The sequence below is a fragment of the Lepidochelys kempii genome, chromosome 4 (assembly GCF_965140285.1).
Source record: "Lepidochelys kempii isolate rLepKem1 chromosome 4, rLepKem1.hap1, whole genome shotgun sequence".
In the NCBI taxonomy this organism is placed as follows: Eukaryota; Metazoa; Chordata; order Testudines; family Cheloniidae; genus Lepidochelys; species Lepidochelys kempii.
This window is the reverse complement of record NC_136383.1, coordinates 78,762,877-78,776,234: the sequence shown is the minus strand read 5'-3', so window position 1 is coordinate 78,776,234 and position 13,358 is coordinate 78,762,877. Positions and strand designations below refer to the sequence as shown.

The following is a 13,358-nucleotide window of genomic DNA, read 5'->3' as shown; positions in this document are numbered from 1 at the left end:
GAAATTAAAGCATGACTTTCTGTGGAACCTGCGTATCTGGAATATAACAAATACAATTCCTTTCTTACTACCTAAAAAACTCATTCACTGAATTCAATCAATCATTCTTATCAGCATTCCTTTAGCTCCTGTGCAATAAACATTTGAACTAAAAAAACTTCCCAAGTCGAATTCCACCATCAAGATAATACATTAAGGTAAGTAACCGTGATCCTGTCCTCATGACTTTCATGTTTAACATTGTGTCAGCTTTAACAGTGGGAGACTTTTTGTTTGTTTTTTTAAAAAGGCAACATTCTGTTGACTTGGTTCAATGGATCCTCTGAACCAGATGTTATTGAATCAGGTACCAAAAATGCAGAGTTCAAAGCAGGTTTTTGTGGCTGATATGGATAATGAAGATAAATTATACAGTCTTGTTATAAAGACAGAGGTAGGTCAAAAATTGTATTAAAATACATGCCTTTACCCATTTTGCTCTTAGAAACTTAGGCCCACAGTCTGCAAATGTGCATAGGTTTTTCCTGACTTACATTAGTAACATATTTGAAATCAGAGTCTTTCTTTTGTAGCATAATATACTAGGGTTCAATAAATCAACTTTACAAGAGATTTTCATTGATTTATTTGAGGGAAAGACATTTGCATACATAGCATTTTCATTCATTCCAGGGAAGAATAGTTAATTCACTTTTATTAAAAAAAAAGAAACACCTGAAACAGAGCAGACAGTATGTTGTAAGATCTTGAGTCATTAAATGGCATTTCAGAATATAATATCGTACCAAAACAAAATGAGCATATGCAATTACCACTTTAAGTGTTCTTTACTAAGTGGGTTATTAAGGTTAGATACGGCAAGCATCCTGCACTTTCTGTACAGTAGGGCTGTAAAGCACATTTCTGCAAATTTTATGCAACGTTTGGTTAGGCTATAAAGCATGAATGAGCAATAACTTTTAAAACCCATTTAAGAGCATATAGTTGCCATGTTTAATTTCAGAATGGAAGGCTGTTAAAAAACGCTGATTCATTCAAGGCACTAATTCCCCCCCCCCCCCCCCCCGAAGAAAAAGAAAAAGGGGGTGGGGGAAAGAAAAAAGTAAAAATTGACCAACAGACCTGAGCTTTCAGTTTCTGGCCTTTAGCTCCTGCTCTACCTGGAATCCACTCTACCGTTCCTGCTCTACCTGAATCCACCTCTTTTGGCCAATGCAATATCATCTTGTGACAAAGCAAGGACAGCTAAGTGACTGGGAAGCAACTCCTCTTGAAAGCCGTAACAACCACTAAAACATGTAATTCATCTCCTAAATGGGTATCAACTTTGATCTGCATAAAGGAGTTTTAACACGTAGCCAAACTAGACCTTGTGCAAACGTACACAATGTTATGCTTACGACTGCATGTGGAAAGTTACATTGATAAAAGTGCCTTTTAAAAAGTACCTTATTTCCCTTTGTTACATGCAACTTATAGCAGGTTCCAATTTAAAAAATATATTCAGGTGAGTCTAAAGTTTGAGGCCTCATTCCAGAAGAAATCATAAAAGCTGATTTTGGTAAACTGGGCAAACAATATGGGGTTTAATATGGGTAATGCTCTTATTTTTGTAGCACAACAGGCATGCCTAGTGCCATACGGGCAAATAAAACAAGATCCTTGCTCTGCGGTGTTTAGTCTGAGTAGAAACAAACAAACCAAAGTGATAACTTTGGAGCGGGAGGGGAAGAAGGGGAAGAGGAAAAAGGGGGAAGGGAAAAAAGAGAAAAATATGAACAATGGGTAGGGAAATACAATCCTTGGGTAGCTTTTCCTACACAGTGTATATTACAAGTTCACATTTCTGGTTAGTTTATTACTGTTAACTATATAATGTTCATTATAAATTTAACTTCTGATCTTCAATATACCCTTCCTATAATTTTGCCTAATTTATTTGATTTTATAAGAGATGGTAATCTGCACTGTTCCTAGACATATTTCAAGTTGTTGGAATTGAGAGAAGGTGTTTAAATACCCATGCACATACCCTGTACCCTTTCGAAAGGATACAGGGTGTCATCATAATTTACTATTAGAATGTTACATAAGAAAGGTATCTCAGTTCTCTATTCTATAGCTGTCTAAACACTTTCAGAATAGGTAGCATAGCATAGAAGCCTCAGCGAAGTTTCTTTCAGCCTGAACAGCAGTTTGAACAAAAAATTTTGTTGGAAACCAAGGACAATCCAAGAGGGCAAAATATGTTTCACTTCTATTTAAAAAAAAAAAAAAAAAAAGGGTTGAAAGGTGCACTTCTGGACGCAAATGCTGGACACCAGCCACCTGAAAATGCATTTTAACTCTTTATTTGACTACAGGATAAAACGCAACTGAAAGCATCAGGGAGAGAAGAGTGAAAAAGACCAATAGGATTTGCAGCCCTCTTCTCCTTCATGCCAATAACCAACAACCTCCCTCCAGCCTCATATGTACACCACAGAAATGCTATATTCAGCTCTGAGAAGTGGATGGTATACAACTGCCTTCAATCTCCTACTGCCATTCTAAAAATCAGCCATCTAGGGCTTGACCCTGAAGTTCTTACAAGCAAAAACTTTTACTGGCTTCACTATAGTTTGTGTCTGAATGTTAAGGGTTGGTCCCCAAAAGCAGGGGTTCCCAAACTGTGCTACTCATACCCCTGGGGGTACACGAGACATCTTGGGGGGGAAGGGTGGTACACAGGAGAAATTGTGTAACGGTGGCTTTTATTTATGCATTACTTTCTGTATCGCATTTTCATAATAGTCTACTCAGATGAGCTTTACCACTGTGTGGGAACTCGTTATCTAAAATATGGTAGTTAATTTACTTCAAGACATAGCAAGGAGAACACTGAAACAGAGCACTGACGTACAGAGCCCTCACCTCCAATCATTGTACAGTGCGGGTTCAGTTGCTCAGCAACAGTCAAGCCTAATCGAACTCAGAACTCTTTTAGGGGGTGGTTTTTTTTCGGTTGTATAGGTCACACAATAACTATATCTGTACATAACGGTGAAATATGGACAGATGGCTAAAGACAGGTAGTGTTAAGAAGAACACACAATATCAGTGATGAAAAGGGTAGGGATATGTGGGCAGCTGGTAGATCTGGAAGGAGGTATGCAATAAGAAAAGTTTGGGAATCTCTGTCCTAAAGGATACTGAAGGCAGACATAAAAGAAAATCAAGTCCAGAATCTTATCCACTAAGCCACTGGACCACACTAGACAGTTATCCATTACATACAAATCAATATAACTGGGAAATGAACACATTCAGCTCAGTTTCACAAATATTCAGTTACAATAAGTCGTTTAATATAACTTCACTTGGACAATAAATACGATAATTTCCAGGAGATCAAAATTCACTTCTTTAATTTAACTATTTAGAAAGTTAAACAATGGAAGATTTCACAACATAATTTTTATTTACATGATTTACTGTGAATATTTTAAATACCAGCTTGTGAAGCTACACAAGGATGTACCTCTAAACTGACACAGCAGAATACTGTCAAAACGTTTCTTTAACCTGGAAGCAATGCATTTTTAACAATTCAAACCATTTCAAGTTAATGTTGGATAGTACAACTGTACTTAATGAAGCTGCTCACAAAGACTCCATATTTTACTGACTAGTCACTGCTGAGTGAAACATTTTGAAGTACAGTTCTCCTGGTAAAAAGAGAGCCTTTTAAATTAATGACTCTGCTTGAGCATTAGGAAGCCACTCAATGCCAACAGTTCCATCTGTAGTAGTAAGTCATTTATAGATCTGAGAGTCCAGGCTGCTGCACACTGTTCTAGCCTCTGAATATAAATGGCAAAAAAATAAGTTTATCAGATACGATGACTTTCAATGCTGTAAATCCTGATAACAAAAAGCACAGACATTGCACCTCAAGCCATCATTAAAGAAGAAAGTGGCACTTCTCTTTTTTGGGCAAGTGAACTTGGTTTTCTTCATTTTCATTCTCAAGACATTCCATATAATATTACTACTTAAAAGCATTTAACATTCATGAAATTAACTTCAAGAGAAAGAATGTTCACGTTAAACAGAGCACCAACTTATTCCATATATTTATTCATTAGTGAAATTTTATGAAAAACTAAGTGTTTAAACATTAGTTCTGCTAATAGCGGTCATAATTGTAATTTAAAAATAAAAGTTTAATTTGTAAAGTTTGATCAAAGCTATGGTTCAAAGAGCAAAATTTTATACATTCTGTGCAACATCCCATTTCCTTCTAGTGCATAAGTCCATGTCTGCAGTTATGCAGCTGCGATAGAAGTATCATCAGCTTGGCGACCTTGTGGCTTTAAAGAAAAAGAAGAGTCAGTATAAAGATTATATATGGTTATGAAATTCATCTAGCAACATCATCATAAATGAACAGGATGCTACAATGTATAATCAGTGCTGTATCTTTCTTAACTTCGAAGTATTTCTAATGGCAGCAAAAAATATTGTGATGTTATCTACATTCAAGTCTTCTAACTCTCCCAGCTGCCTCTATAAGCTTTTCAGGGCATCCGATGAAGTGAGCTGTAGCTCACGAAAGCTTATGCTCAAATAAATTGGTTAGTCTCTAAGGTGCCACTAGTACTCTGTATCTTTATATATGTCTTATAGCACCTAGCATAGGGCCTGACCCTGACTGGACTCTCTGGATACTGCTGCAATACAAAAGTTATGTTGATAATGATGCTGATGGTAAATACATGCATGAAACAGGAACAGCCCCAGAAGGTTCTAGGATAAGTTTGAAGCAGGGTCCCTGGTGAAAAGGAGTATTTTAAGAGGAAAAGCATAGCTGTGCACAGGAGCACACAAGAACGTTGGGATTCGGATGACCCAGAAGAAGAGAAGAAAGGAATTAAAAACCTAGGGAGGTTCTCTTGTAAATGCTCAGAACTCCTTTCCCTGGAGGGAGCAGACCTTTGTGTTGACCTAACAGCAAGTCTTGATGACTGATCTAGGAGACACATTGACTGACAGTGTGTATAAATAATAAATTCCACCCAGTCCTCTTAGCTGCAGTAAAATTGGAGGAATGCAAAGCCTGTTTTCAGGGAACAGAGAGAGGATTATAGATGTTCGAACAAGCCTTTCTCAAAGACACAAAGGAACACTTCAGGCCTCTCACCCCCTGCTTATGCTCCAATAGGAAAGGTTAACACAAGATCCTGTAAAGGAAAGACACAAGGCTAGCTAGCTAGCATTGTTTTGGGTAAAAAGTTTTAAAATAAGTGGGAAAGGGCCAGAAAGATTGCATAAAACCCGTTTGGCATGATATGATTGAAAATTGCGTTTCATCCCAAGGTATTCATAATATCTGAGTAGCTGCAACATTGTAGAAAAAATCTATCACCATAAATTTCATGTGCGCTTAGATCTTCTATCTCTAATAGTAAATTAGGTTCAGAAATATTCTGGAACCCCACAAAACCCTAAAACCCATCACATGATGAACACCCACACTTCACTCTTTGCAATCAATTCTCACTTGAGTAATATAAATATAAGATGGGTGGCAGATAATAAATGAAAACTTGGAAATATTCTAACCAAATGCAGCTCCACCAATACTCAAATGCAGACAGAATTTTAATTGCATGACTATTATCCTTCTAGTCACAAGATATTATCCAAATGTTCTGCGAAATGGATAACATCCTGTGACCAGGAAGATAACAGTAATTCTGGATGGTTTTAAGAGCAAAGTGCCTGTTGCTCATATAGAGCCCAGTCCAGCACTGTGTCGTGCCTGAGCAGATTGCTGCACCCACACACAGCTCCAGGGAAGTCCACGGTCTCCATGTACACACAGCATTGTGTCTGTGCATCTTAAAGCAAGACAAGCCTGCTCTCTAGTTAACTGTCCATTCAGTTAATCGGCTAAGCGTAGAGCTGGGGTTGCAGTTCTCAAACGCAAAATAAATCCCAAGTAAGTTCTGAAAGAATTCATTCATTATAAAGGAGCCAAAAGCCTCCATTAGAACCGTACCTTTACAAAAATGTGCGTTGGTATGAATCGTCTGAGCAACTGATTAGTGAAGTTTGGGATCCGCAGCAAGATATTAAGAGATGGTAACTGCTGATATCCAGCCATGAGAGGGTAGAAGTTATATAACATTTCCTGCTGTGTGCCAGGAAGGATTCGCAATCGTATCTAAAATCATAAATAATTCCAGGAAAGAAAACTGTTTACATATATTAAACATTTGCACACTCCAAAGTTAAAAATAATTCTTTCAAATATTCACTTTAATCGGTTTGACTAAAAAACACATTATTCAAAATATTACAACAACTTTCTTTTCTACCCAACTGCACACACTGTATCATATGATCAATATGAATGTTCTTAACCTATCCAGAAAGGCATAACTAGACACTCCTAAGATGACTTATTTTCAGTCCTCCTAAGATTAAAAAAAAGCTTTGGACGTGCATGTTCCTCCAGATGTATTGCTCATTCTTCAGTTCACCAGGTCTTAAGGATGAGTATTTACTAAATAACTCTAGGGCAATTTGATCTATAGCAGAGTTGATAGTAAGCTAATAGGCTATCAACAGGTAACAGTTGAAAGTCTACCATTCACTTAGGGTTGCCCATATTTGTTACATAGTGTACTGTGTTTCTTTCTAAGTCACTTGATGTAAATTTCACAAGCCTTGTTTTGGTAGACAGAAATTTAACAGAGCTGGGAGACAGATTTGTTCTGAATACAGTTACAATTAATTTGTTTTTAATATTTATTTTCCGGTTTTACAGTAAAGTTGCATTAAAAACATTTAATTTTTAAATACAATTTATATAATCTAAAGCAGTGGTTTTCAACCTGTGGTTGGCAGACTGTGGGAGCTCTGCAGACTATATCTAAGGGGTCTGCAAAAGGTTGTTGTTACCATAGAAGAGTGGTTTCCAAAACTTGGGGTCCAAAGACTATGTCTAAGATTTCCAGAGGGATACACACTTCCATTAGAAATTTTTTTTAGGGGTTCACAAATGAAAAAAAGGTTGAAAATCACTAATCTAAAGAGTATGTTGAAATCTATTAGAATAGGTTAACAGTGGTGTGAAAAGTATCATCATGCAGTAGTGACAAAGAGGACAATTTGTACCTGTTTAAGACCTGAAAACATGAAGGCATCGCTTGGCTCCACTGATATTTCCACATCCTGGACTAAACTGGTCTTGTTTTGCAAGTGATATCTGACAGGCAAGGATTCTCTGACTCGACCAAATGATGGCAGATCTTTGGAGACAAAGGGAATGAATATAAAGGTTACATAATCTGATATGTAAATAAACGTCTTGGTTTCACATACAAAAACCAAATCTGACTCAATAAAAGTAGAAAGGTCTGCAAAAAGTGGCTATTATCTATAGTACATCTGATCAAATGTTTCAGGAACAAATCATTAAAAATTTTATAAGTTTTCAAATACAACAGAATCAGCTCTAACATTAGAAAGCAATGAAAGATATCAGAAATTACTGTTACAAGACTAAAAGGAGTACTTGTGGCACCTTAGAGACTAACCAATTTATTAGAGCATAAGCTTTCGTGAGCTACAGCTCACTTCATCAGATGCATATCGTGGAAACTGCAGCAGACTTTATATATACACAGAGAATATGAACCAATACCTCCTCCCACCCCACTGTCCTGCTGGTAATAGCTTATCTAAAGTGATCATCAGGTGGGCTGGAAATGGCCCACCTGATGATCACTTTAGATAAGCTATTACCAGCAGGACAGTGGGGTGGGAGGAGGTATTGGTTCATATTCTCTGTGTATATATAAAGTCTGCTGCAGTTTCCACGATATGCATCTGATGAAGTGAGCTGTAGCTCACGAAAGCTTATGCTCTAATAAATTGGTTAGTCTCTAAGGTGCCACAAGTACTCCTTTTCTTTTTGCGAATACAGACTAACACGGCTGTTACTCTGAAACCTGTCACAAGACTAGTTCTATGCATCACAATATCACTAATTTGCACTAATTGAGGGGGCGAAGAAGGAGTACAAGTATGGATTAGAATAACTAGAGAAAGGGCAGGTACTGCATGGGCAGGGCTTTCCCTTCCAGCCCTGATCTTACAGGAGAAATATGGTCATCCCAAGTCTGTGGCAATGAAGGACAAACGTGTGCCTATGTACCAAATTCTGCTCTGAGACGTACTTATGAGGTTTCACGGCCTTGAGTGAACACTCCATGCATGCAGCCCAGGGTTAAATATTTCATGCATGTGTTAATATTACCTGCATTAACATGGAGTGGGATGCTCTCTACAATCACATGTGGTAGAGTGATCACAGTACAAACCACAGGTACACTTTCCACAGCTGAACTCCTATCAAAGAAAACAACACATGTAGACTCCACTTATATTCTTGACATTAAGTCACTAAGCCAACAGAATACTGGGATCAAGCAGCAAACAAGCAATAGTTACAGCAATCCCAACAGTTCAAAAAGGTGAAAAGTGTTAGCTGAATGTTTTTATTACAATAATCTTGTAAAAAGATGTTAAAATCTAAAGACAGATGTACCTTACAATATCTGCTCTAAAAACAAACCCACATATTGACTGAGGTGGGAAAAATTAGGGTCATTTATTTTTTCCGTTTGACCATTTAAAACATTACTTTTTATACAGCTGAAGTGTTCTTTAACTTGTCTTTCTTCCTCCCCTCCCCACATGTGAAGTACTCATTGGCTTTAGAAAACTGAAGAACTAGTTTCATACAATTGAAAACTTAATACAAATTTAAATATCACCATTTAGATGCAATTTCACTAGTACGCATTTTTAAAAATGGCTCTTACCGCTTTCACCCAAGATGATGCCACTGTGAGGATCAGTAAGGGAAGAAGAAAAAGCAAAATATATCCTCCCTACCACTCCCACCCTACGAAAAGTCATGAACTGCTTTAAAAATAACCAGACAAGGAATCCCTACCTTTTCCAGGAGATTACATAACGTCCGGTAGCCACTCCACTTTGACCATTAGTAACTGGTGGACACCGAAGGCAAAAGCATTCACTAGCACTCTCGCCTGTCTGCAAAACAACTATCAGCAATATTCTGTTTAATTTTAAAGTAAAAGACACTGAAAATTAGCACAGAAACCATCCAGATCTGAAAAACTAAAATTAGTAATACATACAGATTTTATATATAAATTTTAGGAATAAAGGTGTTGTATATATTGCATATATACAATCTGAGGGACCCCCAACTAATTCACAAACTGTACATGAAAACATTAGAGATAATAAGGTGCTCAGACAGCACAGAATTGGGGCCTGCAACATGGTATGTGGTCCCTGTGAGTAGAGCTAGGCCCAGTGCCCGTGTAGAGCAAGTGAGCCCAATCCAGCCAATTAAAAGAGGCTGGGCTACACCTGGACCTATAAAGGCAGGAAATGAGATGGGGAGGAAGAGTGACCGAGACAGGTTGTGCCTGGAGAAGGGAAGCCACAGTGGAGTGGAGGTAACTCCGGTGGTGGGTCCCTGGTGCAAGAGGCCAGTTGCTCTGGGAAGCTCCAGAAAGGGAGCAGAGCTAACTAAAGCCTGGTCTACGCTACAAAGTTAGGGTGAGGCAAGGTGCCTTGTGCATGTGTCTACACTTAAATGGGTCTCCCACTGACGTAAGTGGCCTCTTATGCTGACATAGTAACACCACTTCCCCGAGCAGCATTGTGCCAAGTTTAATATACAGAGGTCAACACGGCACACAGACACTGCAGTACAGTAACTCCTCACTTAAAGTCGTCCTGGTTAACGTTGTTTTGTTGCTGATCAATCAGGGAACATGCTCGTTTAAAGTTGTGCAATGCTCCCTTATAACGTTGTTTGGCAGCCACCTGCTTTGTCCACGGCTTGCAGGAAGAGCAGCCCGTTGCAGCTAGCTGGTGGGGGCTTGGAACCAGGGTGGACCAGCAGTCCTGTTATCAGTTCCCCGCTCCCCTAAGTTCCCTGTGCAGCAGCTGTCCAGCAGGCTACCAACTTCCAGAAGTTCAGCTGTCCCTCCCCCCACTGCCATGTGGTGCTCCTGCCCTCTGCCTTGGAGTTGCTCCCGTGAACCTCCTGCTTGCTGTGCTGGGGAAGTGGGGGACTAATGTCAGGGTGTCCCCCTCCCTCCTGCTCCTGCCCCCCCGCTTACCCCTTCGCCATATAGAAGCAGGAGACACACAAGAGGGCTCAGGGCGGAGAGAGCTGGCCGCAGCTGCTATTTCAACTTCCTGATCTTTTTAAAGGCAATGTACTTAGAGTGTAGTGTCGGCGTACTTAAAGGAGCAATGCGCATCTCTTGCTCTCTCTCTCACACATGCACACACACACACACACAGGGTGTGTCTCCATCTGCCATGCTGTCTCCCCTCCCTCCATTCGCGCTGCCTTGTAGAGTGTGAGGCTACATTAACAACGTGTTAACCCTGGAGGGCTCAGCCAAGTGCTAGTTCATCATTTAGCAGTAAGGCGTTCCCTGGGAAATATCCCACCCTCTTCCACCTTCTGACTCCACCAACTCAACCAAGCTTCACAATCATTGTTGCTGTGTACAGTATTAAATTGTTTAAAACTTGAGAGAAAATATATATTATAGTTTTTTGTCTGGTGAAAAAAATTTCCCTGGAACCTAACCCCGCCCATTTACATTAATTCTTATGGGGAAATTGGATTTGCTTAACATTGATCCTGAAAAATGTGATTTTAAGCAAAACAAACTACAACATTAAGCGGAGGAGTTCCTGTACCTATGTCGACCCTAACAGTCCTCCAGCAGCTTTCCCACCATGCCCCAGACTGACTGTTTCGTTGCCATTGTGAACTCTACTGCCCAAGAATCTCAGAGGCCTCCAACCCAGTGGAAAGGTTTCCCCCTTGGCTTCACAAATATTATGCAGGACAGAGCAGGCAGCTATTACCATTGGGATATTTTTCTCACTGAAGTCCAATCTTGTGCATAAAGAATGCCAGCATCCCGTCAATCGACCAAACCAACATTCAGCAGTCATACTGCACCTGCTGAGCTGGTAGCTGAACTGTTCCCTTGGTGCTGTCAAGGTGGCTGGTGTATGGCTTTATAAGCCCGGCAAGCAACAGGTAGACTGCAGATTACTGTTGGGAATGTTGAAATGCCAATAGTCATCCTGGCATTTCAACATTCCCAACAGTAATTGGCCAGTTGAGAAACAGTTCCTCCTTGCAGCTTTCTGAACAGTCCTGTGTTCTTAAAGATGTAAGCCTTATGCACCTTCCCTGGCCAGCCCACATGGACACTGGTCAAGCGTCCCTGGTGATCCACCAATGCTTGCATAACCATAGAAAAGTATCCCTTTATATTGATGTACTCTTTTGCAAGGTAATTTTGTGCCAAAATAGGGATACGAATGCCATCTATTGCTCCACCGTAGTTCGTGAACCCCACTGCTGCAAATCTCTCCACTATGTCCTTTACATTGCTGAGAATCACAGTCCTGTGCAGCAGGAGGCAATTACTGGCCCTGCACACTTGCATGACAGTGGCTCCCACGGTGGATTTCCCAACTCCAGACTGTTAGTGGTCAGTTTGGAATCAATCTGGTGTTTCAAGTTTCCACACTGCAATCACCACTCGCTTATCCACTGTCAGCACAGCTCTTATTTTCGGTCCCTGCACTGGAGAGCTGGGGCAAGCTCAGCCCACAGATCCAGGAATGTTGCCTTGTGCATCTGAAAAGTTCTGCAGCCAAGTTCTGCAGTCATCCCAAGCCTGAATGACAACACAATCCCACTAGTCAGTGCTGGTTTCCGAGGCCCAGAAGTGGCGTTTCATCATCCGCAGCTTCTCTGTGAATGCCACCAACAACCTTGAGTTGGTTCTTGCTATGTCCTACAGCAATCTGTCCTACAAGAAATTATTATGTTCCCCACTTATTCAGTTCTTCTTGCAGCTCTGAAAATACTGCAGGATCACATGCCCTGTGTTTCAATGCTCAGGACAATAGTGCAGAGCTGTGCAAGCTCCATGCTTCTGTTGGAGATAGAGAGCGAGGAGGGCCCCACGGATTTGTGGGATTTTGAAAAAAGGCATGAAAATTATGGGATACAGATGACGTTAGGGGGATAGATACAATATCAAACTGGAAATTTGACCTCACGCTCCCAGTCACCCCAGTGCAACTCCTTTCAGCCCCACCATGCATTGAGAATACTTCCCAAAGACCATATGCTAGATGGTCGCAGGTTGTATACTGGGATACCTATCCATGATGCACTACACTGTGCATTAATACAAGAACACCTGGTGAGTACACACACCGCTGACACAATGAGCCAACCATACATACACACAAGCAACGCACTAACTGCAGCAGCTTTATGCCGACATAACTTGTGTCAATGTAAGTTTGAAGTATGGACATGGCCTAAGATTGAGAAGCTGCCAAGAGCACCAGAGGTCTCTGGCATGAGTGACGCTGAAGTCCGAGGCAAAGGAGTGAGTTAAAAGACTCTTTTGTTTGTTTTAAAAAAAGAAACCTTCTTAAAAGGAGACTGGGCAGTATGTGCTTGGAAGCTGGGGAGAAGCCCTGCTCTGTGACAGGGCCACAGAAATATGATGATTTGATGGATGATAGAGAACCTTCTGAACCGAACCATGGAATCTCTAATATCTACACAGAGCATACAGAATCTCAAAGTCACATTCAAAAGAGTAAACTGCACAGTACAGCTGATTAAGACTCAGGAATCCCTTTCTGCTGTAAATGCAAAAAATTTGAAATGTTTTTGTTCGGTTTCAGAACCTAAAGTAGAAATTTTGACATTTGCTGCAGAAGGTAAATTGTTTTTTGTTTTTTTTTGAGGGGAGGCGGGGTGGGACGGGACACAAACTGGTTTGTTTTGGAAGTTTCTAACCAAAATTTTAAAAAGGGCTTTTTCATATTTTATCTTATTTTTAAACTGTTTTCTTTTTTAAATTAGTTCAGTTTTATTTTTAAAATTATTAACTGCTGCTATTTAGAGCGCTTATTGTATTTTCTTGTTCAAAGTAAGACATGCATTCAGGGTACTAAAAAACAGCAGCTACTTAAAAGTATATAAACTTAAAAATAAAATAAAAAGCCACAGGAGCCAGGGCTGCTAGGCTTCCAGGGAAGGTAGCTTCCTTAATTACCTTGGGAGCCAGACAGGGAGTCCTGGCTGAGCTGTGAACCATGGAAGCCACTGCTCTCCAGCAGCCAGCCAAGTGGGCTGTGAGGGGAGCTGGGGAAACCGGTTGTCAATAAGGTATTAAAATGTATTTCTTCCCAATTCCCAC

At 40.1% G+C, this 13,358-nt stretch overlaps 1 protein-coding gene across 5 annotated transcripts in view; it reads right to left on the bottom strand.

The window, feature by feature from the left end:
- Positions 1 to 608: 608 nt before the first annotated feature.
- The window catches only part of TRAPPC11 (trafficking protein particle complex subunit 11), a 44,579-nt gene continuing 31,829 nt past the window's right edge, over positions 609 to 13,358 (bottom strand). For 2 of the 5 annotated variants that reach the window (XM_073341745.2, XM_073341744.2), the window contains exons 26-30: positions 9,011 to 9,122; positions 8,309 to 8,400; positions 7,165 to 7,298; positions 6,044 to 6,208; positions 609 to 4,352 (exon numbers count right to left, since the gene is read on the bottom strand). In XM_073341745.2, the coding sequence (XP_073197846.1) occupies positions 4,308 to 4,352; positions 6,044 to 6,208; positions 7,165 to 7,298; positions 8,309 to 8,400; positions 9,011 to 9,122 (548 nt within the window). In that variant the 3' untranslated portion in view covers positions 609 to 4,307. Of the gene's footprint in view, positions 4,353 to 6,043; positions 6,209 to 7,164; positions 7,299 to 8,308; positions 8,401 to 9,010; positions 9,137 to 10,315; positions 13,304 to 13,358 lie in introns of those variants that run through there. The other 3 variants (XM_073341746.2, XM_073341747.2, XM_078852520.1) reach the window with 3 other exon arrangements.